Source organism: Rousettus aegyptiacus, unplaced genomic scaffold (genome assembly GCF_014176215.1).
Source record: "Rousettus aegyptiacus isolate mRouAeg1 unplaced genomic scaffold, mRouAeg1.p scaffold_m13_p_3, whole genome shotgun sequence".
NCBI lineage: Eukaryota > Metazoa > Chordata > Mammalia > Chiroptera > Pteropodidae > Rousettus > Rousettus aegyptiacus.
In genome coordinates, this window is record NW_023416306.1 from 19883229 (window position 1) to 19902441 (window position 19213).

At 38.6% G+C, this 19213-nt stretch overlaps 1 protein-coding gene and 2 pseudogenes across 4 annotated transcripts in view; 2 read left to right on the forward strand and 1 right to left on the reverse strand.

Moving 5' to 3' along the window:
* The window catches only part of PALM2AKAP2 (PALM2 and AKAP2 fusion), a 399047-nt gene extending 380387 nt beyond the window's left edge, over positions 1-18660 (reverse strand). For all 4 annotated transcript variants that reach the window (XM_036239052.1, XM_016129981.2, XM_016129979.2 and 1 more), the window contains exon 1: positions 18641-18660. In XM_036239052.1, coding sequence (XP_036094945.1) covers positions 18641-18645 — 5 coding nt within the window. In that variant the 5' untranslated portion in view covers positions 18646-18660. The remainder of the gene's footprint in view (positions 1-18640) is intronic.
* On the forward strand, positions 1892-2010 carry LOC118600947 (annotated as a pseudogene).
* On the forward strand, positions 14989-15107 carry LOC118600620 (annotated as a pseudogene).
* Positions 18661-19213: the final 553 nt, after the last annotated feature.

Genomic DNA, 19213 nt, shown 5'->3' on the forward strand with positions numbered 1-19213 from the left:
GAGTCTACACATTTGAAGACCAAAGATGTACTTAAACAGATAATTATAGGAAAAACATTTTTTTTTGGTAGAAGATACCACTGTTTGATTATGTAGTGAACTGTGTACAAAACAATACTTTTTCCTACAGTGAGTAAGGTGACATGCTCCAGAAACATCAAAACAGCACATATTTCAAGAAATGGTTCCATTTTCAGTACCGTTCTGAGAGCTAACACTCCGGTTATTAGAGTTTGCAAATTATGTCCGAGCTACATTAATTAAACTGTCAGCCCTCATTATAAATCAGGGTGCTTCTCATTAGGATAAACAGAGGCATGGCACCGACTCTGGTGCCATAATTGCCTTGACTGGTCCAACAGAATCAAGTTGGATCAAATTACTATGTTATGAATTCTGTTAAATTTTTGATTTGGGAAAATTACTATGAACCACTATGACAAGGCTTAACCAGCGTCTGAGAGCAGAGAAGTACCTCAGATTAGCAGTGTTAAGTTGGTAACTGATGGCACTGAGATGCTTCTGTCCCTGTCAGAAATTGAGTCATCTGAATGTTTTGAGCAGTACTTCCATTGGAGATGAGGAGAGAAGCGTTGATCAAACTTAATCTGAAAATCTCAAGCTTCACTACGGTGTTCTGAGAGGCTCCTACAAAAGCATTATTATCTAGTGTACAGTTGCTTGGAACGAGACATAGAATGGGTATGTACCCGAAGGCAGTGATGGCATTTTTGAACTATCTATACAAGAAGACTAAGATACTTAACCCTGCAATTCAAATCTCAGCCCCTCTTTTCAGCCTTCCCCCTTCCGCTGTTCCCCTGCCTTCTCTCCTCAGGCTTCAGTTCCTCTGAAAAATCCACCATTTCCAGATACTGCATCCTGCCCCAGTGCCTTATGTTATGTTGATCCCTCTGTTTGCCTTAGTTTACCTCGTTTCATAATTAGGCATATATACCTGATATCTTTCCACCCTACTGGATTACAAGCTGTCTGAAGGTAGGAACTATTATCTTTTTCATCTCTATATCTCCCCTTGCTCCATTGTGCATAGTGCACAGTGCACCATGTCTTACTGCATGTAAACTCTCAACAATATTTGAATTGCATTGCTGCATGTGGGTAATGCATACCTGCAAGGTTACTGTGAGTATTAGATGACATAGCACTGACACATAATAAATACTCAAAAAGCAGGGACTATTGAATAGAATTCTGTCAGAAATTAGTGAGAGCTTCCTTTTTCTTACCTGATAGGATATTACAAAGCGAAGCAGATGTTATTTTGAAGATATGCTGGTTAATTTAGGTGTTATAGCATATCATTTTTTTTCTATTTACTGGGCTCCTATGTCATTGGGAAGCTAATGTGCCCTCAAAATGTTCATCAGCCATTGGAGGAAAAAGACAAGTTAATGGATGAATGCAAAGCAATGTGTTTGTTAGTTTCTTCAACAGATATTTATTGGGAGACAATGGTATTCAAAAAGCTGAGCTAACCACTGAACTAAAACACATTTATTGTCAGTGGCTTAAATGTAATTAATATTCACATACATTGAGAAATACAGCTTTCTGTTTTTCTTCTACTTAGCTTTTATTCTGTTTTCATTATTATCTAAATCTAATAATCTTAGCCTTGGGTAAAATTAGGGGTTCATGAACTTACATAGGAAAATAATTACATATCTTACATAGGAAAATAATTACTGATCTCTAACTGAAATTTAGTATTTCTTTTGATTATGAATATAGGTAACAAACCACTGTAGGATTAGTTGTATCTGTCACTTGGTCACCAATAAGAACCACAGGTATTTTCACGTTATAATTGTTACAGATAAGTTGAAATAACTATTGCATTCATCACAACCCTGAAATTAGTTATTTGGTCTATGGCCATGCTACCCTGAACACGCCTGATCCTGTCTGATCTCGGAAGTTAAGCAGGGTCAGTCCTGGTTAGTACTTGGATGGGAGACCATCTAGGAAGACCAGATGCTGTAGGCGTAAAAAAAAAAAAAAAAAAAAAAAAATCTGGAATTAGTTATTTGATACGCTGCTAGGCTTGGTATGTAAAACATGAATAAAAAGTACATGCCTTACTAAGTCACAAATTTGCTTTATAATATTTTAATGACTATTTCAGTATAAATGTTCTTAAATTTTGCAATTCTATATATTTTATAGGATTCTTTTAAGGAACTCATAGGCTTCATCTGTGGCACAATAAAAAAGTTTAAGGACTCTTGATCTATGCTCTGATAGCAGTTATTTTTAACACACATTTCTCTGAGGTGTTGTCCAAAGCCAGGCTGAACTTAATTGTGCATGGCCTATTTGCCTGCTGTGGAACCATGCTGGGAGAAAGTGAGAGAGCTAATGTCTGTGCACTCCCGTGTGACGGTCCTGCTCTCATCACCCATGAGAGAAAGCGGACCCATCTACAAGTAAGTCTGGGCCTGTCTGAATGTGTGCCTTGGCTTCCTTAACAGAGAATGCAGTTAAAACAAAAAGAACAAACTAATCAAAAACAGACGCACAGAGGACAATCTGAGGATAGCCAGAGGGGAGCGGGGTTGTAGGGCTGGGAGAATGGGATGAAAGGTTAAAGAAATACAAATTAGTAGCTGATAGATAGATGGTCACGGGGATGGGGAGCACAGCATAGGGAATGCAGTTAGCATTAATGTATTGGCTAGGTAAACAGCCAGAGGAAAGAAAGAGTAATTAGGGGGATCATTTTATAAACTATATAAATGTCTAACCAATGTTACTGTATACTTGAAAATAATAAAATAAAATAAAACAAAACAAAATAAAATAAAATAAAATAAAAAAACACAGTCTGCACCATTTGAATTAAAAATAAACATACCCATTGCAGGCAGGAAGAAATTGACTCAGCAGATCCAGGTGTAGCCAAAAGCACCTGGGAATCTTGGTGGACCATAAAGCAAATGTGACTCATCGATGAAAATTGGTTAGTTCCCAGAACAAATGTCAATAAAATATAAAATAACATGAACACATAATAGTTGAAAAAATAATCTCTGTTCTTGCATGAATTTAAAGAGATAGGATTAATATTCCATTTTACAGATGAACAATTCAGAATGATTTAAGGAGACTTTACCAGGTCACACAGATAGTAAATGAAGCATCCTGTCAAACATAATTAGAGGATTGAATCTATATTATAGTTTTTCCACGTCAACTCACAATATTTCTTATTACAAAGAGCATCTTCTTACCTAAGAGTGATGAAACACTCAAGCAATCAGCCAAAGGAGTTTCTTTACCCTTTCAGGGGAGGTGACATTTTTAAAATGTGGGTCCAGTTGCAATGGAGAACACTTACCACCTCCAAGCTCACAAACCTGGAGACCAGGCTAAACCAGATTAGCTTTGAGCTTCAGAAGTCTATGCTTTGGGGTTGCTCTGGATCTCCCAGTGGGGTGCGAAAAAGCCAAATATAATTAGTATAGATCATACTACAGTAGCACCTGAAGCCCGGAAGTTCCATTATTTTCCAAAGATTATATAAGTCAGAGTTTCCAAAGGCAAAACTTGGTGCCAGAAATCCACGGTACACATGGTTTCCTTCCCCAAGAGAAAAGTAATTTAGTTACATCTGGTAAAGCACAAGGTCCATATCCATGAAACAGAAGAGAATAGGTCATGCGACTGGTTATGGAGCCAAATCTAAGCTCTTCGCATCACTTATCCTATATACCAACTGTTTCCATTACTGTATATATACCACTAGTCTCTTAGTATAATATCTTTGCTCTTCTCACTTCTAAAGCAGTTGTCTTTGAGAATGTCTTTGCTCTAATCTGGTACAGCTACAAAATGAAAACATTTTCACTTAAGTTAGTGCTGTCTACAGAAAGCTCTCCATAGCCACAGCTTGCCGATAAGCAATCTTGAATATTTCTGGGAAGAAACACCAACAGAAAGCTAATGTAGTTCCAGACACTTAGAGATCTTGTCTCTAAAACACACTTAGTAGGCTTTTTGGTGCATGGAGATTTTGAAAATGATGCTCCAGAGGTGAGAAGGGCGTTCTCTAATCAGATCTTCCAGGGCAGATCTAAGCCCTAAACATGAATCCGCCTTGGACATATTGCATTTCTCAGAGTTCTCACCTCAAAAAGCTTTACGCATTGAATCTTACACGTACATAAAATATTCAAAGCAAACACATTATTACTCACTGAAAAAAAAGTATTGATTGTCAGACACCTATGAATTAGCATCTATTATACTTATCAAGCCAAAACATCAGCAGTAAAATTAAATTTTGGCTTACCTCTAGCCAGAAAAAAAAAAGAAAAAAAGGCACAATAACATTTGGGCCAGCAATGATTTCCTCTTCCCAGAACTTTAATTTCCTCTGTCTACACCTTGTTTCTGCTGGGCATTAGGAAGGCCCATTGATTATCTCTTCTTGATAAGTGTGTGCCTCAAGAAATGACATCTATTTGAAAATCTTAACGATTATAAATGAAACCCAATGTTATCAGCATCTAGTACCAAGTGCTTTGCTTCTTTCATATTGAGTATAAAGCATGATAAACAAGGAGAAAGAAAACTGAAAAGAGATACTATTTTTTTATCCATTCTGAAATGAAATGCAGATAATATTTATTTCAGAGGTTTTAAGAGGAACAAAAATTAAGGGTGAAATACTGGATGGATGTTATTTGAGGGACTATTTCAGTGTAAGTAACAGAAGTTACAAAAGTAGTCAGAATCTTTTAAGTATTTAATAGCTATTAAATGTCCCTTGCTAAGACTTCATTCTGTGAAAGGTGATGCACACAGTTGTTTTGTCATCCACTTTCAGTGAGGGGCCTTATGAGGAAATTTCTATGGAACCTGCTTATGTATTTATTATGGAAACGTAGAGCATCCATGAGGGAAATTTCTCTCAAGCCTCAGTACTAAGAAAAACTGTTTTCTCCTAAGTAACAAGTTTGTTTTCATTACTTAGGCGTTTTGAATCTAGTAACCAATTGTTTTCCCGTCTTTGTTCCGGCCACTGGCAAGCTTAGAGCCAAATGTGTAGACCACCTTCAGCAACTGAACAGAACAATGTGATATGCATTTGCTGTGGATTTATTCTACTCAGCTCTAATCTACATTCCCAAACCTAATTTTCCTTTTTCCCTTGCTTTTATCATCCATTTCTTTTTACCCAATTGTATTATTAAAATAAATAATAAATACGTATTAAAATAAATTATCTCAAAGCCTTTTCAGAATGAAGCAGTTTCTACTAGGTTGCTCCGTTCATGTCATTCACGTCAATGATTGCATGCTGTAGGTAAGGGCTTGAGGTAGAAGAGACTTCTATTTTTAAATGTAGGACAAAGCAAACCCCATCCTTAGTACAGAAAGAATTTTATGGCCAAGTCCAACCTTATGTTAAAGATGTCTATGATCCCTATGGCAACGTAATTTCACTTATGAACTAAAAGATCCAAAAATCTCTAAATTGGGTCTTACGAACCAGAGTAGGTGGTTTGGCCAACCACTTTTTCTGTTTCTCTCTAGGTCCATCCACTGGGAACTAGCTTATGCTGATACATATAAATGATTGAGTATGTAAACAAGGGAGAAAAGATAAGTCCCTCATAAAGAAGAATTCCAAATAAATTATCCAGATACAGGTCCTCGAATAATGTCATTTTGTTATAGTATTGCTGAGATGTCATAGGAACTTTACTCTTGTTTATATCTATTAGCTTACAGTAAAATTGATTTCATTATATATCGTTTTGCTTAAAGTCACCCAACTATCAACAACATTAAGTGAGAACTCGCTATATTCTCTCCCTCGAGGAGGTGCTGCTTAATTCCCATTCCTTAGAAAAGGAAAAAAAGTAATTTTACAATTTTACTTGGCAAACATTACCCGGTCAGGTGATTGAAGTTAACATCATCAGTGATAAATCATGTTGCCCATGTGTAGCCCTGAGATGATGTGATGAGACTGGTACTTTATTTCTGAGGTCTTCCTCCTACAAAGCTATAACCCCACTCTAACCATGAGAAAAACATCAGACAAACTCAGATTGAGGGTACTTCTGCAAAATACCTGACCAATATTCCTCACAACTGCCAAGATAATAAAAAAAATAAAATAAAATAAAATAAAATAAAATAAAATAAAATAAAAACAGAGGAAGTCTGAAAAATTGTCACAGACCAGGGGAAGCTTTAGGAAGCATGATGAGTAACTGTGATATTCTGGATGAGATTTTGAAACATAAAAAGGACATTAGGTAAAAACCAGAGAAATATGTATCAGTATGGAGTTTAGATAATGATACACCAATGTTGGTTCTTTGGTTGTGACGAATGTACACTATTAATGGAAGATGTTAACAACATAAGGAACTAGGTAAGGGGAATATATAAACTCTGAACTATCTTTGTAATCTTTATATAAATCTGAAACTATTTGTAAACTTAAAAAATTATCTAAATTTTAAAAGTGCAAAAATATGATCAGAGTCTCGATGACTTGTGGAATAGTATCAAGCACTTTACTATGTGCATAATTAAAATAACAAAAGGAAAGGATAGAGAGAATGAAATGGAAAAAGTATCTGAAAAAACATATGCTGAGAATTCTTTAGAACCTCAAGCAGGAAATATTACAAGAAAAATACATGTAGGCAATTATAGTCAAACTACTGAAAACCAAGAATATGAGGAAATCTTAGAAGCAACCAAAGGAAAAAAAAAGAAATATTACATACAGGGGAACAAGAATAAAAATGATGACTGATTTTTATCAGAAATATTGAAAATTAAAGATGATAAATTGACATCTTTAAAGTACTAAAAGAAAAAACTGTCAACCTAGAATTCTATATCCAGTAAAATATTCTTCAAAAATGAAGGCAAAATAAAGACATTCTCAGATAAACAAAAACAGAAGAATTCGTTGCCAGCATAAACATGCTATATAAAAACTTGCTAACTGAATTTCTTCAGGCTTAAGGAAAATGATACCTGATGGTAATCCATGAATCAAAAGAAATCACAAGAGAAATTGAAAATATTTTAAATTAAATGATAATAAAAATACAACAAATCAAAATATGTGGCAATCGGCTAGTATGATATTAATATTTGAAAAGAAGTTATATTTAATGACCTAACATTTAATTTTAAGATGCTGGAAAAAATAGGCACAGAGCATATATAATAAAAGAAATAAAGTAATAGAAATCAATAAAATAGAAAAGCAAACAATAGAGAACACAATAACCAAAAGCTGGTACTTTGAAAAGATTAACGACATTGATAAATTCTTATAAAAACAAATCAAGGAAAAAGAAAGAAAATCCAAATAACAAATATCAGGAACGACATCAGGAATATCACTATAAATTACTGGACACAATAAAAAGATGATAAGAGAATATTATGAAAGGCTTTAGGTTGATAGACTTAACAACTTAGATGATTGGACAAATTCCTTAGAAAATGCAAGTTACTTACATTAACACAAAAAGAAATTAAAAATCTGACTACTCCTATATCTTTTAAAGAAATGGAATTTGTAATTAAAAACTTTCCAGTCAAGAAAACTCAGCCCACAAAATTCCACTGGTAAATTCTATCAAACATTTAAAAAATACTACTACTATTACATAAATTCTCCTAGAAAATAGAGGAGAAAAACACCCTTCCCTACTAGTTTTATGACATCAACATAACACTGGCATTAAAACCTGACAAGGGCATTACAAGAAAAGAAAATTACAAGCAATATATTTCATGAATAGAGATGCAAAAACCTCCACAAAATATTAGTAGAGGGAATCCACATGATTGTCTCATTAGGTCTAGAAAAAAAGTATTTGACAAATTTAATAGCTGTTCATTTAAAAACAACACTGTCAGCACACTAGGAAAAGGGAACATCCTGAATTTGATACAAGGAATCTATTTAAAACTTATAACTAATAATGGTGAAAATGACAAAAATGACAAATTTTTTACCCTCCCCAACTGTAGACCTGTTCATAAGCTTAGCCTCTCACTGCAGTTGAGTTTTCTTAATCAATTTCAAGCCTAAGTTTCCACTTCAGTATTAGGTAGACTTTAGGCAATATTACCTCTGATGTCTGATTTATGCTCTTCTATTCTAATGATCTTTTATTCTATGAATCAAAAGCAATGTAAGCCTAAGCTTTGAGAGTATCAAGGTAGATGCCTAGCTGTTAATGCTCATGTGAAACCTGCATCTTAGGATGCAGGGTCTAGGGATATGGCTTAAGACTTACTGAGAGACGGATGTGGGCAACAGAAGTGGAACGTAGCTCCTGTTAGATTCCAGGGTGACATCATCAGGATGGCGATATAGGAGACCTCAGCCTCCGTTTCCTGACACAGATCAACAATTAGACAGCTATCCGTGAACAAAACAATTCTGGGAAAGCTCATGAGTTTAATTCAGATACTTCAGTAACATAGTGGAACAAATACACCCCCACGAAAATGAAAGGAAGAACAGCTTCATTTGCCTGCATCACCCAATCCCCCAAGCTGGCACTGCCCAAAGCCAAGAGAGAACTCCCCAGATAGAAAAAGTTTCCCTCACCAGGAAAGAGAGAGTGGCGCGATCAACCAGCTTCCTCGGCCTTTCAGAGCACTACACGAAGGACCTACTTGGGTTTTGCCCCACCCAGAGACCAGTAAAGTTCAAACGCAGATATAGAGCCAGCTAGGAACAAGGAAGAAAAGCTACCAATATCAGCCGTACGGTGGGAGTGACCACGGTTCCCAGTGACCTGCTCTACAGATGATCCCAGCAGCTTCCGCCACTGAAGAAAGCAACAGCCGCCAAGGATACCCAGCAGGTTTCACTGATTTTTTTTTCCCCTACAGGTTTTTGCATTTACAGATGCCATTTGAGTCCCTCCCTGCTCACTCCCCCACCCCTACTCCCACCCAGAGCCCAGGAGCTGCGTGGCAGCCAGCCTCAGACTTTGTGACTGTACAAGGCAGACTGGTCTCCTGAAGCAAGCAACTTTAGGCAGAGGGTGACAAGGGCCAAAGCTTTTCCATCAACTTAGGGATTTTGGTCTTAGGAAGCCTTTTATATTTCCTAAGAATGAATGGGAGAAAAGGGAATTTATCAAAATAAGACAGATATACATATCTGAAGAGTGCCATTTTAGAAGGAGGCCTTAAAAAGTAGTGAGTGTCTCACACACACATGCACACACACACACACACACACACACCCACCCCTAATCTTTGGTCTTCCAGGGCATGACACTCCCCATCTTCCTGCACTGAGGCCATCTGAACCTTGATATAATAAAATGCTTCTAATTTAGAGACCTGGAGTGAAACTAACAGGAGAGCACATTATGTAGCTGCCAACTGCCGGGGGAGGACACACTGAGAGCCCTTAACAACTGTGCTTTAATTCGCCCAAATGTAATTAGGTTTGGAGAGCCATCATTTTATTAAGCAACCAAGAATCCATAACTGAACCTTGTTCTGCATAGTTTAATTCTCAAATATGTATCGTCCTTATAATATTTAGCTTCCATAATAAGGAAAGAGTTTTAGAGATAATTCTCATCTCACATAAGTGAAGATGCAACTTAATAATATGTTTTGAATTATCTCTTATGAAATAAGTTGCTCTTTCCTGGCTTTCAACAGTGAGGAGCCCTAAGTCTGTCAACTTGTTCAGAAAATGTAATACCACAAACTTCTTGGTCCTAACATGTATTCCTGTCCATGAGTACCATATTTATAGAATTATAACTTGACATTTATACCAAGATGTATTGATTTGCAGAGATATAAGGCCACAGATAATTAGATTCACTAGCTATTTTTAAACTATTAAGAAACTGGCCAAAGAAAAGTATTTTTAGATTTTAAATTACATATCACCACAAAAATCTTTAAATTTACATTTTTGAAAGATAGAATTATATTTATTTACTTCACAAACACTTTTTTTCACATACCCCTAGCCTGATCTGCATTTCAATAAATAAATAAATAAATAAATAAAGACTTTATCTAACCAAGTTTTGTTCTGTGGATTGACTTGTTTTATAGACAGATTGCAAAACACCAGTTTATTGGAGCAATCTCTTACAATGAGGATAGTTTTGGGGGAAGAAATGTAAAAGGATGAGGCCCTCATTTCTGGCATTCTATACAGCTGTACACTGTGGCTTTGCACTGAGAACATTGCTACTCCCAGTACAATCTGCAGAACAGTAGCATTAGCCTCAGCATCCTCTCCCTAGGAAGCTTGATGGGAATGTAGAATCACCAAATCCTCCCCAGACCTAGAGAACCAGGATCTGCCTTTTAACACTATCCTCAGGTGATCTGTGTGCACATTAGTATGACTCTGTGAGGAAATCAGATTATTGTTGGTGTCATTGACTTTAAGTGCTGGGCACCTCCCTCAGAAGATAAAAATAGGTAAGGAAAGCATTGGAGAGATGGAGAACTTACAAATTGTTACTAGACCAACTTCTTTAGTGCTTCCCTGAATGGCTCACAGCTATGGTTGAGCAGATCTTATGCTTTTCAAGAGTTAGAAGCTTTCAACGAGATTTCAACAAAGATGAGTAAAACAAATCAAGCATCAAATTTAGTGGTGCCCCTGCAAATCTATTTTTGTTTTCTTGTTCTATTTTTCCTTTTGTTTGCTTTTTGTTCTTTGCTTTGTCTTGCTCAGCTTTGATCCAGATCCCACTTTGCACTGTCATCTGAATAACAGTTCCTGATTCCTCAAGGGGGCAGGCATTTGCCACAATACTCTAGCAATAACGGTTGGGGAAGGAGTGTTAGTCATAGCCTCATTAGTGAAAAACAAAAACATTTGAAGACTGTTGATTATTCAGACTAGTTTTAATATTGGAATTGGCTTGGCTACTTTTTTTTAGAATGTGACTTAAGCAGTTGTAAGATGACTAGCAAAAAAACCATTTTTTAAAAGGTGATTTCATGCTAAATTAATCTCAGGGGCTAAGAATTATGCTTGGATTTTGGCCTCATCCAGAATCTCTGAATTCCTAAGATTCATTTAGACTCCTGTACCCTTGCTGTATGCTTCAGACAGGATCCTATCAAACCTTCCCCTAGCATGATGTAGCACACTTCATTATAATTACTCATCCAATTATATTTGTTCTTCAATAGATTATGGCCTCTGTGAAGGCAGGAACTTTATTGTACTCATATTTGTTCACATGTGCCTCGAACAGTACCTAGCACACAGCAGGTGTTTAATAATTATGAATTAGGACTAAATAATGAATAAATAGATGAACATAATTGACAGGGAAATGGAGGCACTGAGAGCAGGATAGGCAGTCTGAAAAACTAACTTTCCAAATATGAAATACTATATAAAAATGGTCGGAGTATGAAATCTTTAGTTTAGAGCCCATGTATTCAGAACTTGTAAAACATACCTTTGGATCAGACTATATTTTATGCTTCTGTACTATCTGTGAAGAAGAATGGGATAGATGGGCCAGAAGAGGAAGTTAAGACAGATTTTATTGACTTGGTATCAAATGAAGAAGCAATCACTTATGTACTGCTGATAGGTTAAGTTGTCACTCATGTCTAAAGATTAGGCCAAATATTATGAAGACCTACGCATGAAAACAGAATTTTGACTATTAAAGTTCCTTCTCAGAATGAAAAGAAGTAGAGTTTCATTCTTTAAATAAAATTCTAACTAAGCCCTCCTATAATTGAGATTGGTCTTCCTTCTGAGGAGTCAAATTTGGGGAACTTGTATTATAAGTTACAAGAAAATGACAATTTTTTTGAGAAACAAATGAATACTTTGGTAGCGAGTAGGGTCAGAGCTTTTCCTTCTTAAGTTTATGACTAAGCTCCTAACAACTCTCAATACCTGTTTCATATTTTGGAGTCCGAGTGCCAATGTCCAGAACGTGTGAACAAACAAAAACTGCCCAGTTCCATCCTGGTAATGTAAAGTACGTTTTATGTAAGGTTGCAAATACTTCTATTCCTTGTACACTCCGTAAGTGAGGATCCCAGATGGAAATAGCTGACTAAAACGTGATATATACCTCTACAGATCTCGATTGGTTTTCAAATTTCTCCAAAGGAAGACGTTCAGAGAAGCCCAGCCTTGGCATAGTGAGGAGCAGCATGAGCACGTCTCAGAGGCATGGGGAGCATCTGTGAGGAGGGGCTGGTTCTGTACCGGAATGGTGCAGAAGGCGACACTGATGGGGCTGCCGTGGAAACCTTCTAACTGTCAATGCCTGACACTTAAAAACTTAACATAGAGAACTAGTTTGGAGGCGAAAGATGTAGGAAAACAGGAACATAACAATTATCTTTGTAGACGACTTGCCTCCTCTCCTTCACTTGTAGATGCTAAACAGAGTCAACTACATAGTGATGAATAAGCACCAAATAGCTGTGTATCCCCCTCCCAACACACACACACTAAACTGGGGTATGCGTCTGTCTGAGTAATCTACTTACTCACTACGAGGCATTTTTAGAGCAGAGCCACTACAGAGTTGTAACAAATTTTTATGAGACAACATATCTCATCTAAAGTCGCTGTCTTCCAAACACTGCCTCTAACCCTCCTACTCATTCTTGGGCAAATAGCAAGTTTGGAGAGAATTACCTCCATTTAGAAAAGGGTAACAAATGCAAAGCTGTCAACATGCATAGTGTCTATATGCTTAACTGTTATTTTAAAAGAAGAAAGCCAGAGGTAGTAATTTCAGAAAACTAACACAAGAAACATATGAAATTTTCAGATAAGCTCTTCTCTGTGTGTTTAAAGAAATTAAAGGAAACATAATTCTCAAAAAAAAAAATGAGTACAAAGTGAGCTAGCAGAGTGAAAAAATAAACTGAAGATGACGATAAAACCATTACAAAAATAAAAGGTACATTGGGATGAGTAAGAACAAATATTGCTAAAAAAAAAAAAAAAAAAAAAAGTTGCCAAGAAGATAGACATGAAAATGTAATAAAACTCATGGGAAAATGAGGGGAAATGAAAGCAATTCAAAATAGTTACGTAGAAAAGTGAGTATGCACCTGTAGTAGATAAAAGAACAAATGGATTTTTTTTGTATTTTAAAGCTATGAAGAAAATATCTTTACAAAAAGTAAAGGAAAATATGAATCTTCAGATCAAAGGAACATACCATTTTTCAGAAAGAAACTGACATAATGACTTGCAGTGAAAAATATCACAGAAAAGTTACTAAACTTTCCTGTTTAAAAATAATTCCATTGGCACCAAGGCAAAAAAAGAAAAAAAAAAGGAAATAATCAGGCTAGCCTCAGACTTTTCCAGAGCAACGGTCAACGCCAGAACACAATGGAACTATGTCTTATAAAATTATGAGGCGGTTGCTTCCATGTTGTATATAAAAGCAAAAAAAAAAAAAAAAAAAAAGGAAAACAAACCTCGATCAAAGGGGACTGGTGAACCATATTCCAAAAGTAAATGCTGAGCATCTAATAAAAGCACAAGGTAGATGTATATCTGTTGATATGTGAAAGAAAGAATGCATAATATATTAAGTGGAAAAAGCAAGTTACAGAAAAACACGCAGTGTGGTTTCATTTCTCCAAAACGGAGTATTTAAAGATTTCGAACCTGTGTAAGTATATGTTTACGACACCATTCTGTTTGCATGGATAATATCTGGAGGGATACTTCCAAACTGTTCATGGTAATGTCCTCAAGGGAACTGACACTTGGGGGGAGAAAATAGGAAACTAGGAAAATGGGGAGGTCTACTTCATAAACTTCTAAAACATTTGAATTATTTTAAAAAGCATACATTACTTTCACCATAAAAATTAATTTTTAAAAGCATCACACATTTTAAAGCACATTCATTCAATACCTATAATGTGCTGAACATATGAAATGGACACTTTGTGCAACAGCAGACTTAGCAAGAAAAACGGTTCAAGATCACATAGCATACAGTCACACATAGAATAAACTGCAAGCTCCCTGAAGACAGGAGCAGTACCTATCAGTGTTCGGTACACGGAAAACATTCAATAAATATTTAATGAGTGCTTGGTTGAATGCATGAATGAAGGCATATATTAAGGACCAGAGTCACTTGTGACTCAATATCCCTACCACACTTATTTCTTCATAAGCTTGAATTGGTTTATGTGAGAAACAAACTTTAGTTTAGATGCTCTGTGGTCTCCTCTGGATGCTTTCAAGTTATCCCATGGCTAAGTCTATGCGAAAAGCAGGCCCCTGATGGTTAATGGAAACTGTCATTTCTGAGCCCCATCAGACCAGTTCTGAGGCTGCCACCAGTGTTGTCAGAGCCTCCGTATTTTCAGGGAGGACAATAATTTAAAGAGTTTCCATGTTTTAGTCTCTGTGTCTTTTGGCTCCCATGTTGTTTTGTTGTTTTTTGGAGGGTGGAGTGGGGGAGGGGCTGGACATTCAGTATTATATTAGTTTCAGGTGTATAGTATAGTGGTTAGAAATTTATAACTTCAAAGTGATCCCCTGATAGGTCTAGTACTCACCTGGCACCATACATAGTTATTACAATATTATTGACTGAATTTTCTAAGCCGTACCTTATACCTCCAGGACTATTTTGTAACTGCCAATTTGTACTTCTTAATCCCGTCACCTGCTCCCATACTGTTTTGAAAATTGTATTCTACAAAAGTGACCAGCAAAGCCTATATATGTGGGCTTCGAAACGACAAGTACTAAAATGTATTTGCATAAACACATTTATCTCCTCCCAACAAGGAGGGTAGCCAATTACAATCAATTAGAACACTTTTTGCTTATTACCTAGATTTTTTTTTCTCATTTCAACTAGATGTTCTTGTTTTATTAAAAACAATAAGCCCCGCAAATAAATAATTGCATTTTTATTTTCATTAAATTTTATTTTAAATTAGTGACTTTGGGTCTATGGCCATGCTACCTTGAACAAGCCCAATTCTTTCTGATCATGGAAGCTAAGCAGGGTTGGGCCTGGTTAATACTTGGATGGGAGACCGCCGAGGAAGACCAGGTGCTGTAGGCATTAAAAAAATAAATAAATAAGGGATCATAAGCTGACAAGGTTGCTGCAATCTGTGAGGTCAACCAGGGGTTGCCTCGCCTAAAAATTAAAAAAATTTAAAATAAATTAAAAAATAAATAAATTAGTGACTTTGGCTTATTCAAAACTATCAAATATTGGCACACAACAGACTGTCTGGCTTTTAAAACTGATAATCCTCTTCTCTCGTTGTAGATATTTGCAGCATTTTGGTGCTTGGCTATGACATATTTTCTATTCCATCTATTTTAAATACCTTTTAATGTTGGTTTTAGTTCTTGAACTTTTAAGCTTTGAAGCTTTAAAACACAAATAATTATCACGCCCATGCATAAAACTCTCTGGTGGCTCCCCATTGCACTTAGACACATCTCTGAACCACCTTCCCCTCACTGACAAAACTCCAGCCACTCTACCCTTTTATCGGTTCTTCCAAATTGCCAGGTTCTCTCCTGCCTCAGGGCCTTAGCACGTGCTCCTTTCTCAGCCCACAGCACTTCTTCCCTCTACTCCTCACCTGGCTATCCTTTAGATCTCACCTTACATATCAGTTCCTCCAAGAGGCTTCACTGACCCTCTAACCTATATCCCCTTCCTATTATTTTCTCTGTGCTTTTCCCCTCAGTGGCATTTATTATACTTCGTATTTATATATATACTTGTGTTCACTGTTTTAATATCTTCCCCTCATTAGACTATGAATTCCAAATGATGGAAATCATAACTGTTTTATTGACCAAAGTTAATATCAATAGCTATTTGTTAGAAGTAAAAGAAGAACGTAAATTTTATTCCCCTTCTAATTCTTTTTCATAAACTTAAGTTGGACACGGTAAGTAAGGAGACTTGAGTCTCTGCCTCACTCATATTCAAGGTAGGATGGCTGTTCTATCTAGGATGAGATTTGGGGAGGGTTTAGATTGAGAAGAATGACAGGATTTGACATATGGGAAATTTTATTAGACCCAAGATAGGACATAAAAATGTGGTATTCTAAATGGGGGAAAAAAGGTTAAAAAGTTAATTCTATTAATGAAGGAAAGTAAGGGGCAGCTGGGAGTGGTCAGAGAACAGAGAGGCTAAAAGGAACCTGAGGAGAACTTTGGAGTGTCACAAGGGAATGGAAAAGTCAGAGCCGGGTTGATCAGGAGAGAAAAGGCTGGTTGAGGCACTAAATTGGATCTTGTAGAGCAGCAGTCCCCAACCTTTTTGGCACCAGGAACCAGTGCTCCCATGAGAATCTAATGACTGATGATCTGAGGTGGAGCTGAGGTACTAGTGCTGGGGAGCGGCTACAAATACAGATGAAGGTTCGCTCGCTCTCCTGCTGTGCTCTCCTGGTTCCTAACAGGCCACGGACCGTATTGTCTGTGGCCCAGGGTTGGGGCCCCTTGTAGAGGGAGAAAAGAATGTGATGGGGAATGAATACCTTTGTTCACAAGGAATTCCAGGTGGGAGGTAAGCACGCCTGCAAATAAAACTTAGCTGGAGAACAGAGAGGAAGAAGGAAACAAGGTCTGAGAAAGTAAACTAACAAATCCTGTATGCGGTTCCACAGTTATTGAGCATGAAGTTCGAAGTCTGCGAGATATGCTATACATGGGAGTATTAATGAGAGACCATAAGGATGAAAGTTACCGCCCTGGCAAACAACCAGGGTGACCCTTAACCTTACACAGTGGATCACTAGTCCTACATGCAACCTCCAATTAAGGATACTCTATGTCTAAGAAAGTGGCAATGAACAATGAGAATGGAGTGTGCCAGAGGCCAAGTTGTCCAGTTTCTGCTCTGTACATCCAAGCCTCCTGTGTCTTCTGGTGCATTCTCCACATCTACAATGATATCTAGAGAATTGTGCTACTCTCAGTTCCCCTTAGGGAATTATGTGGTTTTCTGTTTGTTTGTTTTTTTGGATTGTCTGAAAAAATAGCCTGGTGCTAACCTGAGACCCCACAAAATGTCAATGGAAAATGTTGGAAACCACAGCAATAATAATAGACAATGGATAATATTTATAGGTAATAGATGATATTTATTGAGCTGACTTTGTGTCAGACCCTGTTCTAAAACGCTTATATGTCATTCTTGTTTTACCTTCACAACAATTACATGCCATAGTTATTACCTGTTTCCAGAAAAGAGGCCCAGAGAGACTGATGTCATTCGGCTAAGTGCAGAAGGACTCAAACCCAGCAAACTGACTCCAGAGCCCTACGTTTGTATGTACCTCATAATTTACAAAGCCCTTTAGAAGAGACAGAAATATTATCTGATCCTCTCAACACTTAAAAGTAAGAAACATCTTTGTCTCCACTGTATAAATAGGCAAACTGAGGCTCAAAGACACTCAATTACTAGCGTACGAAATCAATAGCAGTAGTACCAGTCAGTGCAAGGGTGGAAATCTACAACTCCCCGCTCCTAAAATGCCACACCATCTCTCACTTCTGCCGTAACAGCCTAGTTGGTGAAGATTAAATTGCACCTACACAATCAGATATGCAAAGGGATAAAAGCTGCATCTAGGGTTTATTGGGTTTGGCGTGAAAGTCCTGATACCTGAAAACAGGACATTGTCTCCAGGCTGAAATATGATTTCATATGGCCTGATGTCAGGGAGTATCCGTGGGAAGGGAACGGGAGGCGGAGAAGCTGCCCAAGTGAGCGATATCTAGTAGCTGGCTCCAAAAACGACCCTTTCTTGGAGCCTGTCGCTTGTCTCCCGTCAGAGTGGCCCTGCTGCAGCAGCAGCCCCAAAGACTGCCCCCAAAAGCAACGCGGGATGCAGAGAAACAGATGAAGAACTCCAGTCGGAACCCACCGCCGAAGCCATTTTTGTGGCTTTTCTGGTTAACGCCCCTCTCGCCTTCATGCCCTCTCTTCCCCACCCCTCTCATGCCGTGCCCACGGTGCCAAACGCAGTAATGCAACCGCCACCACCGTTTCTACGTTTCTGTCTCCTGTCTCAGTTACCCTAGGAACAAATCAATTATTTGGGGTCGTCTGATATTTGCTAGTGGCCAGGGTATTGCAGCTCTGGCTCACGTTACCCACTAACTCATCGTCCTTTCATTACAAGCTTCACACCGAACCACATTTGCTTCCGATCTGCAGTGACCCCCCCCCCTTTTTTTTTTAACTGCAGTCCAAGAATGCTGACATGGTTAGGAATCAGAAGTAATGGCTATTGCAGCCAACTCCCTGACAAGCAGAAGGTTGGGGCCAGGATGGGGAAGCCTAGAACGTGTCCCCCTCCTTAGCAACATCTTCCTCCTTGGAGGCTCTGCTGGCCAAGAGGCAGCGACACAAACCCACGCATCCCAGCGCTTCTACCCCCTTGGCTTTTGCTGCCACGGCTGCTGCTATAGAAACACCAGGCGTACACACTGGGCTGAAATAAAACACCCGTCCAGAATGAGGATGGGAGTCGGGCTCTGCCTGATGCCTCGGTCACCATGGCAACATGCCGGGAGCATGGCAGCAAGCAACACGCGCGGTTTGGGGATACTCACTCCATCGCGGGGCTCTGGGCGGCTGGGCGCGCTGCTGCTGGGCTCACCAGCGCTGCTGGCGTCTGCCGGAGCCGGGCGCTCTGGCCGCGCGCACGCGAGGTGGAGCTGGGAGCGTCTCCCCTCCCCGCCCGCACCCTCTCCTCCCCTTGAGGGTTGAGAGTGAATGCTCAGGCTCTCTCAGCTCCCAGCCTACGAATAAAACGGGAAGCAATTGGACAATGTTGTTCGCTGGGCACTAGACAAGCCACTCCACTTGTGTTTCAGGGAGGAAGCACGCTGGCAGCTGCGCGCCGAGCGGTGTGGCCACCAGTGCGCTGTGCCCTAGCGCTGGAGGCACCAGGTGCGCCGGCCGCTCCCCTGGGATTGGTGGCACTGCACAGAGACGCGAGGGAGGCGTGGGACAGGGAGATGGGCGGCTGCAGCAGTGGCACAGCTCAGAGGGCGCAGGGAAACGATAGTCATTGCAAGATTGCAGCTCTCATGGTTTGGAAGTTGCAGGAAAAAGAAGCATCTAGCCTCTGCAAATAGCAAGTACTGCCCCCAGTGGGCTGGGCGTGGGTGTGGAAACGCCAT